The following is a 14,317-nucleotide window of genomic DNA, read 5'->3' as shown; positions in this document are numbered from 1 at the left end:
ACACACACACACACACACACACACACACACACGACCACTTGTCCCAAGTGGGGTCGCGGCAAACTGGAGCCTAACCCGGCAACACAGGGCACAAGGCTGGAGGGGAAGGGGACGCACCCCAGACAGGACACCAGCCCGCCGCAAGGCACCCCAAGCAGGACTCAAACCCCAGACCCACCACACAGTAGGCCCTAGCCAAACCCGCTGCATCACTGTATCCTCTTGTATCATACATAAAATTAAATTTTTTTTCTGAGGTTTGTAGATGTATGGCAACTGCTTGTAAAGTAATATTGCATTAATAATAAAAAATGTTTTTTTCCTGTATTTTCATTCATTTAAAAAGGCTCATATCCTGTTATTAGTTGTGAAGAATGTTTAATTTCATATTTTAAATAATTAGTTACAGATGAGTTACCGTTACTAAGTACGTACTAAAACGTAAGCAATAGTACATTTATCATGTTAATATTCTATTACAACCATTCATTTGTATTTCTCGAAAGCTATGTTGCGTTATTTAACATCCCAGTTAAGCACAATGATCTGACCACATGGTGGCACAATAAGTGCATATTGAATTTTCATAAAAGCGCAAGTTCTACATTTGCCATCAGTGTAATCTTCATCCTAAACCTACTCCCAGGAAGATTTAAAATATCTGTGCTTTTGGGAACACTGAAGGTATTGTCCTCTTAATCACAGATGATCATTAAGTTGATTCCCTTTCTGTTGAAAGATTATTGTAAAGATACAATGCTTTCAGATATATAGCTCTGACCATTTTTCTCATTTTAAGGGCATACCAAATAATTAATGAGATTAAATGGAGCAAGTGTAAGGAGAGTTTTTTTTTTTGGAAAGAAGCAAAAAACATTTACATTTATAAATTTAGCAAATGCTTTTCTCCGTAGTGACTTACAGTGAACAGTATGTGGTATTTAGCTGACACATTTTCATCTAAGGTGACATACACTCTTACATACACTGGTGACAGTGAATCACTCACGTACACACCAGAGCAATGTAACACACTCTCACAATGGACAATTGAGTCACCAGTTCAACTGAAACATCTATTTGGGCTATGGGAGGAGAGGGAGCAACCAGAGAAAACCCAAGCAAACATGGGGATACCTTGAAAACTCCACACAGACTAAACAGGGACCAAACCACATCATCTCTTATTGTCCAGATGTTGACACAATGTCCCAATTACTTCCAACAGCACAGAGGTAGACTGTCCAAGGTGAAGGTTCTTAATGGCCAACATCTACCAGCCTACAGGAGTGGATGGAAAGCACAGCTTGACTTCTAGGGAGACAGAGACTGCAAAACAGCCAGATTATAGAAACCATGATTTTATTGGTAGGGGGGTGCAGTGGGTTGGACCAGGTCCTGCTCTCCAGTGGGTCTGGGGTTTGAGTCCCGCTTGGGGTGCCTTGTGATGGACTGGCGTCCCCTCCTGGGTGTGTCCCCTCCCCCTCCGGCCCTACGCCCTGTGTTGCTGGGTAGGCTCCGGTTCCCCGCAACCCCGCATGGGACAAGCGGTTCAGAAAGTGTGTGTGTGTGTGAGATTTTATTGGTCATCTAAATGTGAACCAAAACAAAGGCCATGGCAGCTTTAACCACAAACCCACAATGCAGCCACAAGTAAGGATAATCTTCACCATCTCCCTGGCAGACAAGCTGCCTTATTACAAGACAGTAAATGTCCACATAATGATTGGCAGCTGGTCTGCATTGTTCTGGAAGCTGGCAGAGGGCAAGCTTTAGGGAGCTGTCTATCACTCTACCCCCACGCCCCAGCACACAGTAGTCCAAACTATTGCTTCCAGTAAGGCTCTTCATTAAACTGCAGACAATTCTAGAAATTTTTGAATGATTTCTACAATGATCCCATAGGTTGATCAATGGATAGGGATAGGCGCTTGTAACCTGAAGATGATCATATCGTGTCGAAAGCAGAAGAGTCACTCTCCATGACCATTTGTATAGGTAACAAACTAAAATAATATATGCTGCATCAGGATGAGGTATTTCTCATGCTGGCTGGAACCCTCCTCTCGAGTTTTGTAACCTGACTCCTTGTCCTGACTGTGACATTACCATTTCCATTTGCAGCACAAGCATGCGCAAACACATGCACACACACACACACACACACACACACACACACACACACACACACACACAGTGGATGTTCCGCACTTTGTTGGCACAGCGAAGCACACTGGAGAACCAGCGAGTGATCTATCCAGCCAAACAAAATGAATGGCGGAGTTTCAGAGGAAACAGGGACTTTGCTTTCCCCTTGGCAGACTCCCAGAGCTCCAGAGGGAGTGCCCAGTCTCTGACCCTTTTCCTTGGCTGAGTCATGGGTGGATTAATGGCCACATGTGTCCTTGCACATATTCTCTCCAGCAGGCCTGTTCAACCTATTTAACCTTTTCCGAGACGCAAGACCCGGGCAAACTCAACAGGTTAAAAAAAAAAAAAAAATCTAATTAGTACAAAAGCCTTGGATTATGTTTTCGAAAAGGTTTCTACATTTGGTGTGTTAAATTTAATAATCTGTCATATCACTTGAGGCCAAATGAAACACTTCAGTGAGGCAATTACATGTCCAGGTGACTTAATACTATTTTTCAGAACTCTAGATGCGTAGAGCCGATCCTATTACAATTCAACGTAGAACACATAGCGCCTTGGTGGTGCGAAAGGACGGGGGTTCGATCCCTGCTTAGTCTATGTGGAGTTTGCATGCTCCACCCATGTCTGGGTAGGTTTCCTCCCACAGTCCAAAGACATGCTCTTCAGGTTCGCCCATTGCATGTGTGACAGTGTGTGTTCTACTGATGTATGGATGAGTGACCCATTGTAAGGAGTGTACAGTACTAGCAGGGTAAGTCACCTTGGTGAATAAGGTGTGTGGGCTGGTAACACTAAATAGAGTTCATTGGAAGTTGCTTTGGAGAAAAGTGTCTGCTAAATGAATAAATGAAACAAGTTGAGACTTATGTGCAGAACCACTTACCTGGAAGACAAATTGAACAATAAAGAAAACTGCAATTATTTTATAAGGACGTGCTGTTCCATTGAAGCCATTTGTGGCTTACCGTCTATATAATATACAGTGCTCTATTTGCCCCCTCCCTGATTTTTTTTATTTTGCATATTTGTCACAGTTAAATGATTGAGATCAAATTAATTTTATTACACAAAGCTAACCCCAGTAAATACAAAATGCCATTTTTAAATGATCTTTATTAAGGGAAAAAAGCTGTCCAAACCTCCCTAGCCCTATGTGGAAGAAGTAATTGCCCCCTAAAACTAATAACTGATTGCGTCACCCTTGGCGGCAACAACTGCAATCAAGCATTTGTGATAACTGGCAATGAGTCTTTCACAGTGCTGGGGAGGAATTTTGGCCCACTCTTCCTTGCAGAATTGTTTTAATTCAGCCACATCGGAGGGTTTTCGAGCATGAACGGCCTGTTTAAAGGTCATACCACAGCATCTCCCTTGTATTTAAGTCCGGACTTCGACTAGGCCACTCCAAACCCCCCCCTCTTTTTTTTTTTTTTTTTTTTTTTTTTTTTTTTTTGAGCCATTCAGGGGTGGACTTGCTGGTGTGTTTTAGATCATTGTCCTGCTGCATAACCCAAGCGCGCTTGAGGTCACAAACTGATGGCCAGACATTCTCCTTCAGGACTTTCTGGTAGAGCGCAGAATTCATGGTTCTATCAGTTACTGCAAGTTGTCCAGGTCCTGAAGCTGCAAAGCAGCACCAGATCACCACACTACCACCACCATCTTTGACTGTTGGTATAATGTTCTTTTTATGAAATGCTGTGTTAGTTTTATGCCAGATGCAACAGGACCCACATCATCCAAAAAGTTCAACTTTTGTCTCCTCAGTCCACAGAATATTTGCCGAAAAGTCTTAATCAAAATTTTTTTTTTTTTGGCGCATAGTCTCTTGTTGTTGAATCATGAACACTGACCTTAACTGAGGCAAGTGAAGCCTGCAGTTCTTTAGATGTTGTTCTGGGTTCTTTTGTGAACTCCTGGATGAGTCGTCGTTGCACTCTTGGAGTAATTTTGGTAGGCCGGCCACTCCTGGGAAGGTTCACCACTGTTCCAAGTTTTCTCCATTTGTGGATAATGGCTCTCACCGTGTTTCACTGGAGTCCCAAAGCCTTAGAAAGGGCTTTGTAACCATTTCCAGACTGATACATGTCAATTACTTTCTCAGCTGTTCTTGAATTTCTTTAGATCACAGCATGATGTGTTGCTTTTTGAGATCTTTTAGCATGCTTCACTTTGTCACACAGGTTCTGTTTAAGTGATTTCTTGATTCAACAGGTCTGGCAGTAATCAGGCCTGGGTGTGGCAAGTGAAATTTAACTCAGCTTTCCAAAAAATGTGGTTAATCACAGTTCATTCATGATTTAACAAGGGGGGGGGGGGCAGCAATTACTTTTTCACATAGGGCCAGGTAGGTTTGGACAGCTTTTTTTCCCTTAATAAATGAAATCATCATTTAAAAACTGCATTTTGTATTTACTCAGGTTATCTTTGTGTAATATTGAAATTTGTTTGATGATCTCAATCATTTAACCATGACAAATATACAAAAAAATTAAAAAAAATCAGGGAGGGGCAAATACTTTTTCACAGCACTGTATGTTATTTTAGAATATGCAAGAATTTTTAAACCGATTCTTCCTGTATAACATCTGAAGAACCCACACTTTGCTCATGACCCTTCCTGATCAGGTAGGTTCTGTGTTCCACTCTGACTGCATTCCTCTAACATTATTGTCATTTTCTGCTGGGGTTTCTTGGATATGCTGAATGTCTTTTCTGCACATATGCAGAACACAGCAGCCCATCTGATTTTCAGCTATGCTATACATTAAAATTAGTATGAAACCTGTCATATTTAGCTATATGTCATGTTTACTATTTTGACAATGACATGTCTCAGTCAGAAACATATTTCCATACTATTTATTAACAGTAATATCTGCTCAGGAGCATAGTAGCATTCAGCAGCTATAAGGTAAGAAATTGTACCGCATGAGGGATCATGATATTCAAAATACACGTCAAGAGATGTAAGCAGAATGTGTCTATTGACGTGTTTCAGATGGATAATTATTGTGAGATTTCAACAGTAAGAAAAAAATTGCACTGAGAATATTTTAACTGTGAGTCACAGTAACTAGCTCATACATTTCTCAGAGCCAACTAAAGAAATCCCAAGTTTATTTGGTTCTGCAGGCTCCATATACAGTAGGTAACACAGTGAATGTACATGCTTTTTATTCAACTCTACGTTTACATTTATATTTATTCTTGAATGGCTACATAAACTTCTTTGTCTCCGAAAACCATTTACAAATGTTTTTACTGGACAGATCAATGTAAATTTATGAACAACCCTGGTAAATACCATGTGATATTTCACTAGATCTTGTAGAGTGCGATAGAAAGGGCAGCTGTCTTCCTGCAATCACTCCTTTGAGGTTTCTAGGTGTGACCTTTAGGAAAACAGAAAAAAATTCTCAGGTGTTATGTGATTTTTCTGTTCTACAAAACAGTACAGGCAAAAGTAGTGGGAGAAATTATCGATGCTGCAATCTTGACTCTGCTCTACTTGGTCACATAATAGGTTAATGAGTTAGTGTGAATGTAATGAATGGATTAAACTTATTTTCTGCTACATCCAAAATGGTCAACACTCACACATGCAATGTTTAACATCCAACTTTTTGCTTTAAAGTTGGCTGAAAATCTTGTCGTTCTGGGAGAAAAATGGTCCCATAGACCATTCGAAGTATAAGTGCATGCTGCAGTCAAAGCTGTATATAATTACATTTAATCATTTAGTAACACTTTTGTCCAAAGCAATTTAAAATAAATACTATGTAGGGTATAGCTGACACCCCTTTTCATCCAAGGTGACACGGAGAATGCTAGATATACTATAGTACACTACCTAGAGCGAATCACTCAGCTGTACAGCAGAGCAACGCACACAATTTAAAGTCATCAGTTCATTTGAAACATCTTTAGAGCATAAGAGAAAATCCTGTAAACACACAGGGAACGCGCAAAGAACACAGACCAAGAGAGGATCGATCCCCTGTCCTCTCATACCGTCCAGGCACTATTTGACATCACTGCTCACTGTACCATTGTGCACCGTTAAGAAACAGGTGTGATGGTTAAAATAACTTCATATTCTTCAAAGTAATGTCCTAAGTGAGGAAGCCCCTGAAAATTAGAAAAGATTCAATGCCAAATTTTCTGCTGAAATCTAACTGATGCATAAAGTTGGGAAAGGAAGACCATGATAATATTTAAACAAATTTAGAACAATCCCTAAATCTGCTTAAAACTTGAAAGGCATCTGTTAATTCAATTGTAACTAACATAACAGGGCTATGAAACATTTTATGGTGTCGGCCTATGCTAATGAGAAGTATACCTACTTTATCCATGAGTCACTAATAGAATGTTAATATTTGAATGAAAGAATTCCCTACTTCAGGTACATGCAGAAAGCTTAATCAAAGCAGTCTGAAAAACCCCCAGATTTTTTTTTCCTACAGAGTAACAACCAATACCAAAGTCTCTGAAATTTCTTTTCCATGTAAACTAAATGACAATGAAACTAAACTGCAATTGATCAGAGCAGCCAGCTTTGCAGTAGAATTGTTTACTCATTAACAGAAACTCAGTCTAAGAAAATCCAAACAAGATTATAAAAATATCTCTCAGTAAAACCTCTTGCAAGTAATAAATAGCTGATTTCCCATTTAAATTTATAGATTCAAGTTAACTGATTTCCAGTACCTTTACCTAAAAAGAATAAAAGTCCCCTCTTACCCAGAAACTCACTTATCTGCATATTAAAAATTGTCCCACATACACTGCTAAAAGGACTGTGTCCTGTTGGTCTATAAGTGCTACAAACCCTGGGTGAACCTTTTCTGACCATAGGTACCAAATAGGCCACAAGCTCAGCTCAGAAACTAGTCCCCATGAACATACACACAACCTTGTGGTCCAACAACACCTTAGTTCATGTGTCAATGACTTGCACCCTGATCTCTTCATAGTTTTATAAGTTTGTTCAATACCACTCGCCATGAAAAATCCACATATTTGCTGATACTTCAGTAATGTGAAGTGGCAAAGTGTGCAGCCTGTTACCATGAGGAAGCTGCCACATGGTTAAGACAAAGGGACTAGACCATAGGTTTCACTACCCCTATAGGCTTTATTGCTCAAACATAAGACTAAAACAAGGGGATGGCCCCTTTGGCAAACAAATTAAAGCATCACAAGTCAATAGTGCATAGCCACCCACAAGCCCCAATCCAAACAGTCCTCTCCAAGCTCTCTATCAAGTCCTCAAATCAGCTGCTTTTAAAGTCCTTGTTGATGGCCCCTTCAATGGCAGCAGATGGTCCTCATTATTCCATTGGAACATGGACAGGCTGTTGAGAGCTGTCCATCAGGCCTTCTTCCCTGGGCTATACTGCCTACCCACTCAAAAGTGGCGGTATCACACATACCATTGAACTGAATTGAATTGAAGACTATATTGTCATTGTACCATTGTGCAATCCAACGAAAATATACCATATGTGTTTACTGTGGGTATCCAGAGCTCTGTGCTGCTATGAAATGCACTTTTTGTATACATTCAACCCTCATTTAACAGGGTCCCATACAATGAAAAATCGTTCCAGCAACTTGATTTTATGATGAGGATATATACACCTCTTCATATGACGATCTTATGGCATAATGGAACAATGGCACATGCACACTTTACTTCCACAATTGGTGTTTTATTCTCGATGACATCTTGCATGAGACATTTTGAAAACAGGATAGAGGCTTGGTGCCTCAAACCCAAAAATGTTTTTATCTCTCAGTGGTGTCATTTCTTCCATGCCAAAATCAAATATTGTACTCCCTACTTCCTCTCTATGATAATTCATGTTTTGTTTCTATGCAAAGCCAGCATGTGGTGTGGTATTTAGAGCTGCTGTCTTCCATTCAAAGGACCTGGATTTAAATCCCATCTCCTGCTGTATAAATGGGTAGTACAGTGTATGGGTAAGATCGGTGTAGTACTTTAACCCTAAGCTGCTTTGTTGAAAAGTGCCAGGTCAATAAATGTGAACGGATGACTCGGGTGGGCAGCATGGTGGCGCAGCTGGCTTAGCTGGGTCCTGCTTTCTGGTAGGTCTGGGGTTCAAGTCCTGCTTGGGGTGCCCTGCAACGGACTGGCATCCCCTCCTCGGCATGTCCCCTCCCCTTCCAGCCCTGCGCCCTGTGTTGCCAGGCTAGGCTCCAGCTCACAGCAACCCTGCTCGGGACACACGGCTTCAGCCTGTGTGTGTGTGTGTGTGTGTGTGTGTGTGTGTGTGTGTGTGTGTGATGCTGACATGGTCATGGCAAAGAGTAATGAAGGAAAATCTAAATCATAACAGAGTCAATAATAATATGAACTTGTTTAACCATTCCAACAAGTGTGTAATATCTACTAGAATATAATGTATTTAGGAAAACACACACACTTAAAAAGGTACAGTTCGTACTATAACAAATAACTGTGACAGCTGTCCTATGTACACTTTATTTCAATCATATTCACTGTTATTTTTCAGGAGTTAGTGAAGTAGTTGCACATGTTATTAGCTGTCAAATTTCATTCATTTTTACAAGAGTAATTCAGGGTAAGTATCTTGCTCAGCGGAACTACACTAGAAGACAAGACTTGAAATCCGGTCTTTCCATTGAAGGGTGATGACTCTAACCATTGTAAGCATGTACCTACTGACTGAATTATTTAAATCTTTAAAACATCTTTAATAATATGAATGCCATTGCACTATCCTAAATGAAGCCTTAATCTTGCAATCAAACGGAACCAACTAGCGTCACACATTTGTTAGTCGCTTCAGAGGGCCTCTCCAAGAGCATCGCACCTGTGTGCTTTGCATAGTAAAAGACATAGGCAGTGATCTTTTGTATCTTTCTTTATGTCATAAACACCCCTGAGCAAAATTATGAACAAGTCTCCATCCAAGGTTTATTCCGGCCTACACGCTACGGTTGCTGAGTAAAAACTAGAAATATCAATTTCATACAATGTTATAAATTATGCTGATATTATCATTGTGATACATGGAAATACCTTTTATTCTCGCATTCTAATTTTAGGTTACATTATTTTTCAGCTGGGAATTGATTATTTTTTCTCCAGAAGAAATAATGGTCATTTGATCTCCTCATTACCAGTTGAAAAGGATTGTATTTCTAACTTGACTTTTAATGTTATACCTTCATTCAGCCATTAATTTATTATCAATAACCACCTGGCCAGTGCAGCAGCCCTGAGTCTACCACGCAAGGATAGGGTGTAAGACATGGTAAACACACACACTGGACGGAGACATTTTTATAACTTAGCTCATTCAGCTGGACTCAGCAGGAATATCAACACACACACACACACACACACACACACACACACACACACACTGTTTGAAGCCACTTGTCCCAAGTGGGGTTGCAGCAAGCCGGAACCTACCCCAGCCACACACAGGGTGCAAGGCTGAAGGGGAAGGGGACACACCCAGGATGGGACGCCAGTCCATCGCAAGGCACCCCAAGCGGGACTCGAACCCCAGACCCACCAGAGAGCAGGACTGTGGTCCAACCCACTGCACCACTGCACCCCCGTACCTTTCAATCAAATGAAATGAAAAAATAGAGGGGTCTTACGAGACTTTATAATACTGCAACTAGTTTCACAAAGAGGCCCGGTTGGCTGTGTATGTTATGATCTTGTTGGAGTGGATTTATGTGATTATACCATTATCATTGTGAGAAATAATGGGAATTGTTTCTTTGGTGTGTGGACGTTCACCTTAAGGAGACATTTTCGGGAACGCATTAGGTTCTAATGGATGTACTGGTAAGATGAACCTGTGTACTGTCTTAAGGAAAGTTTTTCTTAAAAGTTTAGCAGAAATACAATAATGACAGTGACGTCACATGGTGTCATGTATGAGTAACGGCAGCATGTTTTTAAAATAAATTAATTAAAAGAAACAAAGTTGTCACAATTATATTGCTGAATAATGCATGAGAATACAATTTTGCTATATAAAAGGGACGTTTAACCAAAACTACACTAACTTTTTTGTAGAGGACGTCGTGTCTCAGTTGAATAATTATCTGGAAAGAGTTCACAAGGAGCCTAGCTTACTATAGTTGGTAAAATACAGTGTAGTGAGGCCAACATTTCAACATTTAAAACTTTTTGATATTTTAAATTTAAAATTTCGGTAATAAAATTAGTTTTTTTTCCTGGTGTCCACACTGACTGCCGGTACAGTACAGCATGCTCCGTCAGATACAATAACATGTCCCCAACAGAGCTGGGCGGACCGAACCATTGTCGTTCGGTGGGGGGGTTACAAGTTAAAACTTTGTTTTAAAGCTTAAGACATAAAATTAGCCGGCCATTAATGTGCTTAGAATTGTAATAGAAAAGCATCAGTGCTTGCTTTCTTGTGAAAGTTGTATTAATTTTGCATGGACATTGAATAAATTTTTAATCCGATCGAGGATATCCCTCTGTTCGCGCGATACCCACGGCCAATGAAAACGAGTGGGATCAGCGGCTGACTGCTAGAATGGAACGGCCCTCTAGGTCCAACGGGAACGAGACCCAGAACCCGCAGTAATGCTCTCTAGCGAGAAGTCAATGTAGTTACCCATGTGGACATTATTCATTTGATGACATTGTTTCCTTTGACATTATGTGAAGACAGGAGCAGCCGTCCACTTAGGAACGATCGAACACCAATGGCCGGCAACTTTAAATCGGTCTTTTAAAACGCACCATGGCTTCTCGCTCAAGGTAAGTAGTTACTTATCGTGTCCGTTCAGCGTGATCATGATGGGGGGTGTTTATTGTTACAAGGTTTCCCGTGTTCGGACGTATCGTGCGTGTTGTCCAGACAGCGAGCAACAGCAGCGTGCATGCGCCGGGTGTTGCAGAGCGTGCTGGGTTCGCAGCGTGGAATCACCTGGAATCAATCGGGCTGAGCTGCAGTCGCTCCCTCAGTCAGAGTGTGTGTGTGTGTGTGGGAGAGAAACAGCTGTTTGCTGAGGGGTACACACACAGCCAGCCCTTTCCATCGATCCCCCCCTCCCTCGAAAAAAACACACAGACAGGTCACGTTATTAAAGAATATAATACGAATCTTCTGGAAAACTCCCGGTAACTGATCAGTTAGTGCCGCTGGTTGTTGTTGTTTTTTTTTTTTTTTTTTTTCCCTTCTTCTTCTTTAAACTCGCGATTCTCGAGTCCGAGTTCCACAAGGAAGGAAGCTCTTTAAACGAGCAAAGTTTAACCCCGTTGTGCACGACGTTTTCGTGTGAGGAACGGCGTGCAGCTTTTGATTGTCGGGTGAAAGTACAGATACCGTTCCGGTGTGTTTATTGAAGAATTCGTGAGGTTTTCGGGGACGAAAGGGGCAAAATCGTACAATGATGAATGCGCAAGTGAAGTGGCATATTATCATAAACAGAATTAACTAAGGCGAGGAGTAGAGAGAGGGCGGCGCGCGAGACCCCTTCCTTCGCCCTGTCCGATTCGGCACAAAATTCGCCTGAGATATTATTCCAGAAATATGGAAACGTAAGCATGATTCGTAGCACGAGAGAGGATAAATGTCCACAGTTGTGGAAATAAAATTGTCAGTGGGAGGGGAAAAAGAGCGTTGTGTGAGACTCAGTTCAACACACACGGAAGTCACCTCAGGCTCATCCTGCAAGTTACAGCGCGCTCGGAAAAATACACAAAAAAATATTTGACGTTGTGCCTTTTAATACAATATTGTATTAAAAGGCACAACGTACGTCAAATATTTATATTATAGACTTAATACGTCTGTGTACCATATCATGACAGACGTATGCCATATGGTACACATACGTATTTAAGTCTATATATGAGGACAAATTAGTGTTCAAACAAGCAACGTTTAGAGAGTTTACAGTTGGAAAGCTGAAATAATTGTGTATTCAAATTAAATTACATGTAGTTATATTAAATATGCATGGGGTGTCCACTCATAACCTTTATTAAGTGTAAAAATTGAACATTTTAGAGAAGTCGTTGTAATTGATCTGTATTTTTGTGCTTTGCAAAGTCAAATGGCCTCCAGGAATCAATAGAGATCTTTTTTTCTTTTTTTTCTTTTTTTTTTTTTTTCTCCCCCCTACATGTGGGTTTTTAAACATTGGTATGCATGATTACTACCTTTTTTTTTTTTTTTCTCCTCTCCTCTCTGAAGATGGTTCACACTGCATTTTTTGCAGTGTTGTAAGACATCTTGAGATGACCAGACAGTAAGCAGTTTGTCATTTTCCTTTCCTGGTTAAAACGGGAATAGGGATTCGTGCCTGTTTTGCACCATATCGAATAAATTGCATCCTGGTATTGTTGTCAGTTCTTCCATCCAGCTGTCATGTTAAGTTCACGAGAATGTGGTGGAAGGGCGCAGCGGGCGAACTGTGGAGGGCAGGCCTTCGCGGTGGGTGAGGCGGCTGCGCTCAGCAAGATGAGCATGGACTTGTCTGAGTGTGTGTGTGTGTGTGTGTGTGTGTGTCTGCGTGCGTCAGTCCCTTCCGTACCACTGGGCCGTACTTGAGCAAACCAGCAAAATCAGTATTGCACTGGGACATGCTGGCTTTTTTTTTTTTTTTTTTTTTTTTTCCCCCCCTCCCCCCACTTCTCTTCCCCCCCCACAAGCCCATTAACCATTCCCTTCAACCTGCACGTAAAGCCATTTTTTGCATAAGTTAGAAAAAGTGAAGGAATCATGGCCTTGTATGCAAAAGAGAAAACAGTGCTGCTTGAAAGTATGTGAACCCTATAGGGATGGCCGGTAAACATTAAAATAAACTTATTAAAAACTAAATCTTAACCTTAATGGTATTGATAAATAATTATGATTTATTCACTTTATTCGGGGGGGGCACAGTGGTGCAGTGAGTTTGGTCGGGTCCTGCTCTCTGGCGGGTCTGGGGTTCGAGTCCTGCTTGGGGTGCCTTGTGATGGACTGGCGTCATGTCCTGGGTGTGTCTCCTCCCCCTCCAGCCTTGAGCCCTGTGTTGCCGGGTTAGTCTCCGGTTCATCGTGACCCCGCTTGGGACGAGCGGTTTCAGACTGTGTGTGTGTGTGTGTGTGTGTGTGTGTGTGTGTGTGTGTGTGTGTGTCACTTGATTCTGCTGACCCACTTGGTTTAACCCGTACAACTTGAGGTTCGCTTGTTTTTGCATCTGCACTGCTTCCGCTTGATTTCTTCTAAACCAAGACAATTTTGTGGTAAAACTAAGGGACACAGTGGGTTCTCATAGTTTTAAGGAGCACTGTATCAGTGAGTTGTGAATAGACACATTTTGTTGGCCTGTTTGTGTGTGTATATGCATAGCATACGCAGCTACTGAATAGCTCTGCTTAGTCTGCTGAGATATTATTCAGAGTAGGATTGTGACACTGTAATGGTTCTAAAAATAGCAGTTATTGCCCTATCACAGTATAACAGGTATTGAAATATGCAATGCTACACTTACACATGGTTATAGAAAAATGTAAATGCAACTACCCCTTTCAATATTAGAAGTAATTTCTCGTGGCCCTTACATTTTAAGGTGCAGCATCTTAAACGAAAGAACATCCTGTATTATTAGTAGTGCACATGTCATGTGCAACAAAATGCTTGTATTCAGTCATAAAAGGGGGGGGAGTGAGCAATATTTCATATGCTGGTTTGATCATTTTTAAAGTGTATTCTGCACCTGAGTGGTTTGTTGTTTGGCTCTTTTTCCGATTAGTTAGTTACATCACAACGGTGGTGTTTTTGGGGTGATCAAATCACATTGTCTTCATTATTTTTTAGTTATTTCTCTGGTGAAATAAATGCTGTGGTGTGACAAGGGTTTGAAATAAATTAAAGAATATTTTTATATGTTTATCCTGTAAATTTGTGAGTACTAAGTCTCTATTTGGCAGACCAGGATTAAGTGTCCTCTGTCATGAAGCACTCCTGATGGATATGTTCATGGTCACACGTTCGCAGAAATTTTGGCAACCAGCAATAACTGCAGCTCTGAGTTACAAACTGGAAAAACTGCACCTTTCTTATTAGCCAGACTTGGTACACATCAATTATTTGCGGTTTGCCAGCCTTTTTGGTGCTTTTCCCAA

The 14,317-nt window shown here is 41.0% G+C and overlaps 1 protein-coding gene across 1 annotated transcript in view; it reads left to right on the top strand.

Annotated features, from left to right (window-relative positions):
* Positions 1 to 10,727: 10,727 nt before the first annotated feature.
* aff1 (AF4/FMR2 family, member 1) overlaps positions 10,728 to 14,317 on the top strand; it is a 33,630-nt gene continuing 30,040 nt past the window's right edge. Inside the window, exon 1 of the mRNA XM_018755478.2 lies at positions 10,728 to 10,960. Within this exon, the coding sequence (XP_018610994.2) occupies positions 10,944 to 10,960 (17 nt within the window). The 5' untranslated portion in view covers positions 10,728 to 10,943. The remainder of the gene's footprint in view (positions 10,961 to 14,317) is intronic.

The sequence above is a fragment of the Scleropages formosus genome, chromosome 6 (genome assembly GCF_900964775.1).
Source record: "Scleropages formosus chromosome 6, fSclFor1.1, whole genome shotgun sequence".
In the NCBI taxonomy this organism is placed as follows: domain Eukaryota; kingdom Metazoa; phylum Chordata; class Actinopteri; order Osteoglossiformes; family Osteoglossidae; genus Scleropages; species Scleropages formosus.
The sequence above is the reverse complement of the archived record's forward strand: the minus strand, read 5'-3'. Positions and strand labels throughout refer to the sequence as shown.